Here is a 13,304-nt window from a genome sequence, read left to right as displayed (position 1 = left end):
TACAAAGTACAGGTATATCTGACACTTATGGTGGTCAGAATATAATTAGAGATATTTCAAATAGTTTCTCTAGTCAAAATATAGTTAAAGATATATGTACTAATACATCCAGTAAAACCAATTTTACATATCTGGAATGTATTGTGAAAACAGATTTTATGTTAAAACTTCCTGCCATAGAGTTTGTTTGATTCCACAAGTACATTTTTAAAAAAATAGTCATAGTTTAGACAAAAAAACCAACAATAACGTTTACCAGCTTTATTTACAAAAAAACAAACAAATATATCCATCAGCTGCATATATATAAAAAGAACACAAAGCACGGGACCCAAATTAAGTATTTAGACAGGATTGCTAAATAGATGCACAGATATCAGTAAGACATAAAAAGCAGTTACTATCATGTTAGGTAAGGACAAAGATGGCCGCCCTGCTGGTTTCAGTGCAGTGATTAACCGATGAGCTGCTTGTTCCTCCTGTCTTTCTGTCGAGCCTTGTCGTGGACTTTAAGCGGAACGTTGGAGTCGCTCTGGATGAGCGCGGTCCGCGACACCGTGGACATGCCGTCGACAAACTTGGTCTTGAACAAGACGTTGGCGTTGGTGAACATGCCGTCTTTGAGGGACACCACCACAAACTGAAGAGAGGAGGAGAGAAAGATTGTGGCAGGAAGAAGCCGCCGTTTTGTCCTCGATTTAAAGTCTTTCAAACCTTTTCCACCTCTTGTCACATGACAAAAACACTCAGTTCTGTATATTTTTATTGAGGTTTGGCGAGATAGACCCGTAGAAAAGTAGTGCATAATGGAAGTGGAAGAACAAGAATGAGTGGTTTTCAAAATTCTGAAAATAAATCAGAAAAAATGTGTTGCACATTTTTTATTCTTTCCTCCTGGGTCCATAATTGTAGAGTTCCCCGTCTCTGACTGCAGCTGCAAGTCATTTGGGGAACAGAATGTCTACGAAGTTTGCAAGAAGGCTGCAACTATCAACTATTTTAGTCATCTATTATTCTAGTTATTCAAGAGATTTATTCTGATTGTCTGTTAAAAGTTTGCACATCCTGCAAACAAATGATTAAATGAATGATTTTTCATTTAAGAATTGTTTATATCTGTATATTAGAAAGGCATTAAAAAATGCAAGTAAACAATTCATTAATTTTTTTTAAGTCAGAAAAACATTCCATCACCTACAATGCAACAACAGCATTCTTCTGATGAACACTTGATGATGGGTAGCAAGAGATTTATCTGTAGCTAAAAATAAAAACTACTTCTAATGTGAAAATCTCAGGCCTTTCTGCTTCACTTGTCATCACTATTGTGTAAATCTGATTAATAATTGGAAACCAAAAGGTGCTTAATATGAGGTTTTCTTTACAGAATTTAAACCAGGTGAAGTTAAAATGATGCCACTTGAGGAGTTCTGGGTAGAACATATTTACAGACAGGAGTATTTTTATCTTGAGTGCAAAATGTGTACATTTTTGTACAATTTTGGTTTTATTTTTGCTCCGTATGCATGTCGTTCTCTCAATAAATGGCTTTTTTTTGAGTCACTTACTTGCGAGTGTGTGAAGTGTGTGCGCAGCATCTGTCCGATGTTCTGCGTGTGAGACAGGTCCAGAGCTGCGTCCACCTCGTCCAGGATGTAGATGGGAGCGGGTTTGAAAAGCAGCATGGCCAGGATGAGAGACAAAGCCACGAGTGACCTGATGAGGAGAGAGAGAGAGAGAGAGAGAGAGAGATAGAGAGAAAGAGAGAGAGAGATTAAAGTCACATTCTCACACAGGCTGAGAAAACACACTAAGGAGCAGCATAAGGTTTCAAACCTTTGCCCGCCACTGAGTTCAGTCAGGTTCTCCTTCCAGGTGTCGCCCAAAGCTACTTTAAACTCGAGGCCGTCCAAGACGCCACATCCCTGGGGAGGAGCCAGCTTGGCTGTGGCTCCTGGCAGCAGGGTGGAGAAAATGGAGCCAAAGTCCTTGTTTACCTGCAGAGGGAAGATTGAAATTGAAGATGGCACTAAGCTGTGCTGCCCTTCTTTGTTTTGATAAATAAAATTAAAAACATTCAAAAGGTGGTTTTATTATCACTGAAAATGTTGGGAAATGAATTTAAAACGGTAAATCTAATCAACGTTTGCAGAGAAATCAGGTGCAAAACGAAAAGCAGACCTTCTGCCAGGCCAGGTTGAGCGCCTCATTCTTCTTCTGGTCCAGCTCCTTGATGGTCTGTAGGATCTTTGCCTTGTCGTTCTCCACAATTCTCTTCTTCTTCATTAGATCGTTGTACTGCAGTAGGACAAACGCAATTGTGAATCTGTCCTGCACTATTTTATGTTTTCAGAACTTCTCATTGTAGCAGATGTTTCTGCAGCGAGAAGGTTTTATGGAAAATGGATAAGGGAATACAGGAAGAAAAGACAAGATAAATGGACGCAAACAAGGAATGACAAGATTTCTGCAGGTTTCACAAACTCACGTTTAAGACTTTTTAATGCAATTCTGAGTGGATTTTAAGACCCAACTCCACATAAATGCATGAAATTCATCCAGCCAGCTGGGAATAAATTTGCACTTAGCCACTATTGACACTAAAAAAAGCTAGCTAGCAAGGGTATGTTAGCGGTAGCCTCAATAGTTTCAAGTCGGAACCTGATGAAGATGCCCGAGTGTAACCCAAACTTTTGCCTGACAGAAAAGTTCCACAAGAAGAAACAAAAAATACTTTAAAAAATGCAAGATTAAAAAGTCCTGCCAAGACAAAATTTGAAACCTGTGACTAATGTATTTAAGCCCAATTTACCTTTTTAAAACAAACATTTTAAGGCCTTATTTTTTAGATACAGAACTTTAAGACTTTTTGCGGATGCACAGATACCCTGAGAAAGAACATATTCAGACAATGTGATTGGGATTAAAGTGTGGAGGTACAAATATGTTTCCACAGGAAAAAAAATCCTGAAAGTCGATTTGTCAAACATCTCAGGACTGCGAAGGAACCCCGAGTGCGGAGCTTTGCGTCCCTGCTCCCCGTCTCCTCACCCTCTCCTCCGCCTCGTTCAGCATGTTCATGGCCCTCTTGTTGACGTTCCTCTCCAGCTTGCTGGTGGTCTCCTCCAGCTTCTTCAGGCGCTGCCCGGCCTCGCGGGGGTTGTTCGTCTTGAAGTTGTAGGAGGTGTTCGGCTGGCCGAAATACTGTCGCTCTGAATGGATCCAGTCGTGTTCCTCCAGCATCCGACTCACCTGGAGGAAAACGAAAACAACAACAACAACAACAACAACTTCCAGATTAGGAGAACAAAGAGACGCAGCAATGGGCGGATGAACATCAGAGACTGAGCGAACCTTGTCGGCAGCATCCTGGCTCTCCTTGTGGTGCTTGTTGATGTTGTGCTCCAGCTCCTTGATCTTCAGCTGGGCTTCATTGTTCTTCTCCCTCATCTTGTTCACCTCTGTGTTTTTCTCCTGGAGCATTCAGAAAGAGAGGCAACGTGACACGTCGGTAGGTGTTTATGCCATAAACCATCAGGGCTCTGTAATTACTCCGCTCCCGACAGACAGGAGTAAATTGTGGTGCTTGGAAGCCAAAAACAATCGAGACAAACGTAAAGGTCACCTTGAGTTCTTTGTCTTGAGTCATGATCACTTCCTTCTGTTTGCTCAGCTCCTCCTGGGCCTTACGCACCGTCTCCTACGTTACAAAGTAGGGAATATTTGTAGCTTTTGCACTTGTACAGAGCATTAATAGTCACATTACACCACAAATGTCAATATATGCTACTAGGTATGATCCGCCTGCCCACACCTAGTAGTGCAGAGTTAGTGACATGAAAGGCAACTAACAGTTTTAAGAGTTTTTTTTTTAATTTATTTTAAAAAATCTTTAAGTGCAACACAAGCCTGTATTTCACCCTCTTTTCTCTGATATCCGTGGCTGTCTTCAGGATTCACCAAGTCACCAGGATAACTAGTCATTTCACTGTAATAATTTAGCTTTAACATGGTGCCAGGAAGAAAGCGATTGTTGACAGAATCCCAGAAGAAGTCCTGCTCAGGTGGAACCACAATTAAACATTTTCACGGAAAATGTTCAATTTTCGGTGAAACTTAAACATTTTTAAACCCGACTAAGACTGTCGCAATCAGCAATTAATCACTTGATTAATTAAAATGAGCTCAATTTCCATTCTGATTATTAATATTTTTTAAAGGGCAGATTTGCAAAGAGACTTCATAATACATTTTATTTATGATTTAGATTGTGTGTGGTTTTTATATCCCTTTTTTTTTTTCTTCCTATTTGTGGTGGTTTAGTTTGGATATTTAAAACATCCTCCAGTTCCAGTGCGGAGCGTTCTGTACAAAGTTAAAGTTTATAAGTGTTTAAACTAATACTGATACTACACTATTGTGCAATTACCAATATATCACATGAAAATGCTCTCAAACAACAATATTATTCTTTACTGAAGTAATTTCTAGGACAATTAATCATCCAGTAAAACGTGTTACTGTGACGGGCCTAAAGATGACGGCACAAATCACACACTTCTCAGCGAGTAAGTTTAGCTGAGCATTTCCAGTAAAACGTGTTCAAGTTTATGACTGTGCTGTGAGAAAACATGAAGTTAAAGTGGTTCAAAAACTTTTAATATGCTTCAAGAAATTCAAAAACACGTCAGACAAGCTGACGGAAACGGAGGCAGAACACAGCACCGTCGATGATTCACTTTATCTGAACTGGTTTCAACGCAGTCCTGCAAACGGCACCTTGTTCTGGGAGACAGTGCAGGCCATGCTGTCGATCTGCTCCTGGATGGCCTTCGTGGCCTCGTCCACGGCCTGGATCTGCTGCTCGTAGCCGGCCTGCTCCCTCTGCAGCTCCTCCAGCTCCAGGGCCACAGCGTCAGACTCCTGAACATCAGACCACCCAGCAGGGAGACTCAGAAGTAGAAGATTCTCCATGTCAGGATTACATGTTTCTCGTCTGTACTCAACTTCCCAGAGTTCTCGGTTGTTGTTGTTGTTTTTTTTAAAAACATATAAAAAATTAAAAGCAGAGGTAGATGGACAGATTGGCAAACAGAAGGGACTGAGGATGGGCGCATTTATAATATTCCGTATAATTTATTGTGAAACATTTATTTTCATGATAAGAATTCCATACGTCGTCGTCACTATAAATTAAAAAAGAAGAAGAAAAAACCTGACTAAATGTTAATTTTTAATATCAGTAAATTTGAAAATATAATTTAAATAAATATCTTTGTGCAGTTAAATGATATAAATCACACATCTTTAAGTATGTGGCGTCCTGAAAAAATCAAATAGGAATGTTTTGGAAAACCAGCATTTATGTTTGTGCCGCTATGAATCCTGTGCCATGCAGTTAACTAAAAAAGAAGTATTAAATATATTTTTTTCCCCTTTATCATCATTTTTATTGTTATAATAACAGCACCACAAAATGTCAGCGGTTTTACCTGCTGCTTTTGCTTCAGCTTCTTGTTGAAGGCGTCTGCTTTGGCCTTGGCTGTGTTCAGTTTCTCCTGGGCCGCTTTCAGCTCCTTCTCCCGCTCCGCCTCGGCGTTCTTCATCTTGTTCTCCAGCACCTTGTATTTCTCCTCGGCCTTCTTCTTCACCTCCTTGGTGACGCGCAAAGTCTCCTCGCTCTCCTCTGATTGGCCAAACGCACAAGCAGAAAACAGGCTTCACACACCGTTGGGTCAAACGGCGTAGAGCGTTTTACCTTTATAGAGAAGAGTGTGTGTGTGTGTGTTTTCGTTCTGACCGATGGCCTTGCGCAGCCTCTCCAGCTCCTCCTGCTGCTGGTGGAAGGAGCTCTGCTGCACTTTGGCCTGCAGGATCTGCTCCTCCTCCAGCTTCAGCTCATGCTGCTGCTTCAGCTGCCGGTACCTGGATGGATTAATGAGGTCGGCTCAGAACTCTGTTCCACGTTTTTAAGGTTTCTATAACTACAATTATTTCAGTAATCGAATATTGTTTTAGTAACGATTAAATCGGGTAATCAGATGAAGGAAAAAAAAATACATGAGAATGAGTTTTCATTTAACCACTAAAGTTTATTTTATACACTATTTAAAATATGCAAGAAAAAGCTAAAGATTATACCACTCGAGGAGTTCTGGGTAGAAGGTTTTTCATTTAAAATGCAAATTTTATATATATTTTTGTACACTTTTGGCTTAATTACTCCTCTGAGAGTGCTGATTTTTGAGCAAAGAGTTAATTAACTTCTGCAAACAAACATGTTAAAATTCATGCGGTAGCGTCCTCGAAAGCTGCTTACTTCTCAGCGGTTCCTTTAAGATCGGCCAGCTGTCGTTCGACGTCCTGCAGCTGGGCCTCCTTCTCCTCCAGGCGGTCCTGGACCTCCTTCACCTCCTGCAGGCTCGTCAATATGGAGGCCGACTGGGAGCGGGAGCCTGGAGGGGAAAAGTCGCGCGTGACTCCAGATGTTTAGGAACGCACAGATCAGAGTTTCGTGATCTGAATTGCGTTGCGATTTTAACGTGTTCAGATTGCTGTTGTGGAATGGCATTCTGGGGGATGTAGGCAGAGGAAAGTCTTTAGCTCCTGCTCCCCCTCACACGACTAACTCACTCACTCTGGATACCTAGCAACAACCTGTTGAGTAACATGCGTAGCAGCGTTTTCACCCCCCGCCCCCGTCTCACCTCCGCTCAGAGTTCCCTGAGGGTCGAAGATGTCCCCTCCGAGCGTGACCGTCTTGGTCATCACCTGCTTGTCGAAGGCCACCTTTTTGGCGTTGTCCAGCGTGTCGCACACCAGGGTGGACCCAAACACGTACTCCATGGCTTTCCGCAGGTCTGCTTCGTAGCCAACCAGAGACAGGGACGTGTGAACGTTGTCCTGCCCAACCTGACAAGAGAAAAGCGCAAAGAAAATGGAGAACTCTTAGAGTTACAAGCAAACACGTCGATATTTAACTCTGACCTGAAGCCGCTCTCTCACCAGACTCTTTGCAGCGTTGATCACTTTGTCGTTCAGCGTCTTGGCAGAGATTTTGTTCAGGGGAATGATGGTGTACCGCCGCTGCAGCTCTCCCTTCTCCAGGATCTTTTTACCCGTCACCTACGCGGGAGAACGCACCGACACGCGGGTTAGAGTCCCGCTGTCTTTCTGAAAAACCTTCATTACCATATTCAAGTCTTTGCTCACGCCTACCTCCGTATCAACAACAATGTTGTACAGGCGGCCTCCGGCAACAACCTCCAGCGCTGTGGCATAGGTGACGTCGCTGACGGTGATCAGGTTGGCGAGGAGCCCCTTCACCTTGCTGCGGTCCCAGCCTCGCTCTGGATCCCTGGCAATCACATCGTCTTGCTTTAGCGTGGGGGTCAGTCATGTGGTTTAAAAGCCAGAAATTAAAGAAGCCATTTAATTTCAACTCAAAACGAAACCTGAATAAAATAAAGTAGTCACGTGTAAACCAGTAGAGTCCAAACTTTTTGCCTGTAGGGCCAAAATTCTTAGGTTGATGGAACTGAAGGGGCACTTTTTATTTTTCAAACTAAAACTGAAAGATTTATTTCTTAAGACATCTGTTGTTCTTATCTCAATGATGTACTAAAATAGACAATATTTTAAGTTGGACAAAAAACCCAAGTTTAATGGAGCAAACAAAATGAGAATGTCATCCTCCAAATAGAAAATCATTTTTAGAACATCTATTTATTGGAAATGCTTACTTTTATATGTTGAATTATGGAATAAGAAATAAAAGTATTCATTAAACACATTTTCTATGGTCAATATTGTTTATTCTTCACTCCCTGCACCTTGGGAAAATGCTGTACTTTTACTTGTTCCTGCAAAACTAACTAAATAAAAAACTATTATTTCTGTTTTTCAAAACTCGTGGCCTAAGAGTTCCCTCTGATAAGTGTGACACTTACTTAACGTTTATTTCTGTTATATCTATATAAAACTTTATATTTTTATTATTTATTTTAATTTATTTTAATTTTGCATCATGATGGAACTAAATGACTAATTTTCTTTTTTACCTGATGTAAGTAATCTAGATGAAAAAGAAGCTCACCATCAAACTGGTGAACTGGTTAACTTGATCTCGAGTCTTAAATAAAGTATAAACCCACTTAGTGATACAAACTAAAGAACCTTTTCTATAAAGACTCTCTGTCCTGCATGTTCAGTGTGCAGAAAAATGAGGCGTTACTTGTAGTCAAAGCGCAGATTGGGGAAGCGGGACATGAGGCGCTCGTAGGTCTCTTTGAGCTGAGAGACCTGTCTGGACAGCTGCCTCCGGTTTTCCAGCAGACTCTCCTCCTTTCCCTCTGCAGAGACACAGCCACGGTTATCACACTGGTTTAGTGGAGAAATAAAACTAAAGCTTGGAAGTAACCGTTTGCTACCTTCGTAGTTGAGCTTGGCTAACCCCGCCTCCAGTTTCTCCCTGCTGCTTCTGGCGGCCTGCAGGGCGTCCTGGTCCTTCTTGTAGCCGCTGTCCATCTTCTTGACCTCAGCCTGTTTGGACTTTAACTCAGCCTGAGCGTGCTTCAGGGTCATTTGGGCCTAGAAAGAGAGAAGATTTTAGTGCAATAAGTAGGACCAAACATGCAAAACCACCATAAAGAAGCGCAGCACGACAAAGCGAACCTCCATCTCAGAGTTAGTTTTCTCACCTGCTTGGCCTCGGTGTCGGCCTTGCTCATGTCGTTCTTGCAGGCCATCATCTGCCCAGCCAGCGTGTCCTCCTCGCCATCCTCGTTGGTGGACAGACCGGCCGACACGGCCTTGAAGTGCTGCTCGGCGGCCTCCAGGGCGGCGCTGTCCTTCTGTCCCTCCTCCTGCACAGCGCGAAGCTGCTCGGCCAATTTGGAAACCTCTTTTTCCTTTACCACAAGCATTTTTTTATCCTAGCGAGAAAACAAAACAAACAAAACAAAAAAAAACTGTTTTATATTTCTATTATTTTTGGTTCTGCTGACGGATATAACAACATACCAGGAACACTAGCTGCTTCTGAAACATTTAACCAGCTAGTTGATCTATATTAATAATTGATAAATATAGATTAATCAATTGTTGAAATTGTCAACTCATTTAGTAATCGAACAATCATTAACTGGAATATACAGACTCTTAAAAAAATGCTATATTTTGATAGATCAACAAAATCAAAACATTTAATTAAGCCAAAACTGTACAAAAAAATGTATACACTTTGCATTTAAGATGGAAAATCTTCTTTGTCTGTAAACATGTTCAGCCTAGAACTTCTAAAGGTTTAGCTTCACCTGGTTCAAATTCTGTAAAAAAAAAAAAAAAATCAAATCTATCGAGACCGCAGACGCATCCTTTGCTACTAATTATTAAGCGTACATTAAAAAGAATGCTGTTATAAATAAAATGTTTTTCTTAATTACAAAAAGAGTGATATTTTGCATTTTTTAATGTATTTTTATATTGTACAAGATAAGTTTAGGTTGTTGAAATAAAATCTGCAGAACACGTCAATTATTTATCCAATCCCTCAATTAATCATGAGAATACTCGATTACAAAAATAATCGTTAGCTGCGGCACTAATTGTTTCATTACCTCTTCCATGCTCTTCACCAGCTCCTTTCGCTTCTTGGTTTCATCTTTCAGATTCTGCTTTTTTAAGTCTAGAGCGCTCTGAGATTTAGCGTCCACACGCTGGGCGTCAGCAAGAGTGTCTTCCAGGGTTTTTAAAACGCCATTCACCTCCTTGAAATGAGCAGTTTAACATCAGAGGTAAGAAAATCACAATGAAAACAACCAGTGGGGGGTAAAACACTAAACTACAGTTTAAAAAGCAACAACAACAACAAAAAAAACATTTCCATCTGTTACTTTCTGCAGTACCTGGTCCCTTTTCTTCTGTTGCTCTTGAATCTGGGCCGACAGCTCCTGGATTTTGCTCTCGTTCTCGGCCATGTTAGCTTGCATCTTGGCAATGTTGTCCTGCATCACCTTCAGATTCTCTGCAGACTTCTTCTTGGTTTCCTCAGCGCACACGAACAGCCAGGCCACATAGAGGCGTGACAAGTGCTGGATCTCGCGCATCAGCTTCTGGTACTCCAAATAGGATGATCGTTCCTGGAGAAAGAGAAGAGGTTTTAGGAAGATTAACATTAAAACTTTTACATGGTTCAAGGAGTGGAATGTTAATCTTGGTATCAGTACAGGTAATGAGCTCAAATGTCAGCTTACTTCTTGCAGTTTTTGCATGGTGGGAGTAATTTCCTCATCCAGAATCTAAAAGAGTTAAATACAAGACAAAGTTTGCAGCATTTTTCTATTAAAACAGACTCAGAGATTTTAAAAAAAAAAATGGTCCTGCATCTCATACAGTCTGAATCTCCTTCAGTTTTGCTTCCTTCTTCTCAATCGTCTTCTGGGCGCTGATCTTTTTACACTCATACATCCTGGTGCCTGCTGCCTCCTCGATCATGGCAAGAATCTGGAAGAAGAAAGTTTTCTATTAAGTTCCAAACGAAGGCAGCCATCGGTGAGACATTTGGTGATGTGTGCAGGTTTTACCTCTGGTGGCTTCATGTTCAGAACCTTGGTGATTCTCCCCTGAAGTGATAGAAACATCACAAGATCAAAACTTAGTCTAATGTTTGAAGTCTTAAAAACAAAAAAAACAAAAACAAAAAAAAAGAATGGAAGGAATGTGATGAAACAGCCGACCTGCATGATGAGGAAATGTGGGTTGTTAACGTTAAGGCCGACAGAGCAGAACAAATCCTGCACCCTGGTGTTGTTGGCATTGACTCCATTGATGAGGTACTTGTTCCTGCCACCGATCACAACCTGTAAAACAGAAACGGACACAAAAAGAACATTCTGATTGAAGGAAAGACCATAATTAGAGTAGAATAAGGTACCTTCAGAGTGCCTTACAGTGGATTTTATTTATTGATATTAGAATAAATGGGCAGAATATATATGAATACACCTTTCATATCAAGGAAAATAACTCTGTCCATCAACCTTAATACATCTTCCCCACTTTGATACATGTTGGTAGCAGCATCATGGTGTGGGAAGCAGAAAAGGATGAGTGTTAATGAGATGTAGCGTAAAACAGGAAAGTCGTAGAACTCATCCGAATAGACATATTGACTCAGGTAGGCTGAATACAAACGCGTGTCACACTTTTTAGACTGAAAAACTAGAGAGGGTTTTCCTCAGAGTGGACAGAGAAACTCGTCTTAGTGGATGGGAAAATGGATGGATGTAAATAGAGAGGTCAATCCTGAAAGACAACAAACTGAGATTTGTTTTTATCTTTGAAAAATCGTATAAATTTTTTATCCTATTATACTATTATGTGCTGAACTTTCACATAAAATCCCAAGTAAATAATCTGCGTTGGTTAATGTTGACGCTTATGACCCAAACTCCTAAGCATCAAAAGTGTTTCTAAAGCATACGGCTAACAATACCGCGATAAAAGAAAAAAAGATAAAGGAGAAATCTGTGAAATTGTATAGTCATTAGAGAAAAGCTGTTTGTATCCGTACCTGTCTGGTGACTGTGATTTCGTCGTGGGTTTCAAACCCCAGAGGACTCTGGCTTTTGTTGGAGTTGTCAAAAGTAATAGACACAGTGGCTTTAGTGATGCCACCCTGTCCGTTTTTGTACACCAGGTCCTGGAGGTTGGAAGCTCGCACCTTTAATGTGAAATAAATTAAGATAAATTACATGGATTTAAAACCGGATAGCCAAATGACTTAGTGTGCGGATTTAGCAGTCTTACATGTGTGAGGTTGGAGATGCCCAGAAGGAAACATATCGAGTCTAGAATATTGGACTTTCCGCTACCGTTCAGTCCTGTGATCGCGTTGAACAGCGGGTCGAAGCCGTTGATTTCCGTCCTCTGAGCGTAGGATTTAAACCCTTCAATGATAATAGACTTGATGTACATCTTTCTGTCCTCTCGCCGCAGTCCTCGGAGGATAACTCAGTATTAAGGCTAACCGAGATGTGAAAATACGCAAGGACACTGCTACCCCGTGTTTACAACCGACAGCCCTGTCTCTACTTGAATTTTGGCGGCAGCTAGGCGTGGACGAAGACCGGAGCGGAGAGGCTTTCCTTTCTAAGCCGAAAACAAACCGACACTAAAAGTTTGCGTAGTTCCAGGTGATTTTGTCACAAGTATATTATTGTAAAAATGGATATATTTGGTTTTGTAAAATATCTAAAGATAAATGATAACGCATACAAATAATTATATGACCAGGCGCTATAGGTGTATTTTTTATCAGGCATTTTGTCTGACGACTAAAATATTGTGCGCCATCGAGTGCCACACATAATTGGTGAGTTTGTCCGCCATATTGTGAGGGGCAATTTCCGACGAAGGAAACTGAAAAGGGTATGCTTAGTTTGCGAAATAGCGCCTGCTTAAATTAAAGTGTAGGTTCAACTAATTTCGATTAATTTTATCTATATAAAATAAATCTATAATGTAGTAGTAATACTAATTGCTAATGAGATAAAAAAAAATTACAGATAGGATCGTTGATCTATAATAAAAACAAAAAACGTAGCTTTAATTATTATGAAATAATGAGTAACTTATTAAATAAACTTACTTACTCTATCATTCCACGAGGTATTTTAAAAATTAATACTTAGTGAGTCCAGGATATTCTGGATTTTAAAAATATTCAAATGTAATGGTTTTGTATAGTAAGCATATTTTGTTTATTCCTGTAGAAAGAAAGATCCACTAATACAGAGATGGCAAATAAATAACACATAGTAAACATACTATGTTCACAGGAGTCTTTATTTACCATGAATAAAAGAAATGATTAAACTCTGTTATATTTGTCTTCTACAGTTCATTTTGTTTTATTGTGAATGTCAATTTTAGTGTACTCTTTATGGATCACATAATGAAACACTAAGTACAAAAGATGTCTTAGAAATATCAGTCTAAAACTTGTTTGTCATGAACATACACTTAAAAGAGCAATAAAGCAAAAATAAATAAATAATCAATATTTTTCTTAAAACCCAACTGAAGCATACCTGCGATTGACCAGAATTGCACACAGAACATTAGCTACAGCACAACAATGCTCACACACTATAGAACACATGTGTCAAACTCAAGGCCCGCGGGCCACATGTGCCCCGCCATGTCATTTTACGTGCCCCCTCGGCGTTTTATAGGCCCGTGATTGACTTAAAATAGGTTTTGTGCACGAATTGTCTACAAACTACATCTCCCATAATGCATTC

At 40.4% G+C, this 13,304-nt stretch overlaps 2 protein-coding genes across 2 annotated transcripts in view; both read right to left on the bottom strand.

The window, feature by feature from the left end:
• Positions 1 to 246: 246 nt before the first annotated feature.
• Positions 247 to 12,423, bottom strand: smc2 (structural maintenance of chromosomes 2). Its single transcript, XM_007551688.2, has 25 exons — positions 11,809 to 12,423; positions 11,573 to 11,722; positions 10,737 to 10,859; positions 10,584 to 10,622; positions 10,393 to 10,503; positions 10,254 to 10,298; positions 9,906 to 10,139; positions 9,618 to 9,767; positions 8,700 to 8,933; positions 8,430 to 8,589; positions 8,234 to 8,351; positions 7,219 to 7,357; positions 7,006 to 7,125; positions 6,708 to 6,912; positions 6,320 to 6,455; positions 5,801 to 5,925; positions 5,493 to 5,686; positions 4,780 to 4,923; positions 3,626 to 3,700; positions 3,355 to 3,474; positions 3,052 to 3,252; positions 2,182 to 2,298; positions 1,837 to 1,997; positions 1,569 to 1,716; positions 247 to 640 (listed from the first exon to the last, which is right to left on the bottom strand). The coding sequence occupies exons 1-25, from the start codon at positions 11,974 to 11,976 to the stop codon at positions 455 to 457; spliced, it is 3,603 nt and encodes a 1,200-aa protein (XP_007551750.1). The 5' UTR covers positions 11,977 to 12,423; the 3' UTR covers positions 247 to 454.
• Positions 12,424 to 12,825: 402 nt separating this feature from the next.
• The window catches only part of exoc1l (exocyst complex component 1 like), a 3,711-nt gene continuing 3,232 nt past the window's right edge, over positions 12,826 to 13,304 (bottom strand). The window contains exon 4 of the mRNA XM_007551687.2: positions 12,826 to 13,156. The gene's annotated coding sequence lies outside the window, so the exon portion shown is untranslated. The remainder of the gene's footprint in view (positions 13,157 to 13,304) is intronic.

Source organism: Poecilia formosa, unplaced genomic scaffold (assembly GCF_000485575.1).
Source record: "Poecilia formosa unplaced genomic scaffold, Poecilia_formosa-5.1.2 Scaffold43, whole genome shotgun sequence".
In the NCBI taxonomy this organism is placed as follows: domain Eukaryota; kingdom Metazoa; phylum Chordata; class Actinopteri; order Cyprinodontiformes; family Poeciliidae; genus Poecilia; species Poecilia formosa.
Note: the sequence above shows the minus strand (reverse complement) of the source record. Positions and strands in the feature narration are given on the sequence as shown.

Bases quoted from the DNA above. Each gene is read 5' to 3' on its own strand.
- smc2 (XM_007551688.2), bottom strand. From the start codon at position 11,976: ATGTACATCAAGTCTATTATCATTGAAGGGTTTAAATCCTACGCTCAG. The intron at 10,860-11,572 runs GTACGGATACAA...TCTGTTTTACAG, and splicing joins AAATCACAGTCACCAGACAG to GTTGTGATCGGTGGCAGGAA. The intron at 8,590-8,699 runs GTGAGAAAACTA...CTCTCTTTCTAG, and splicing joins CCGACACCGAGGCCAAGCAG to GCCCAAATGACCCTGAAGCA.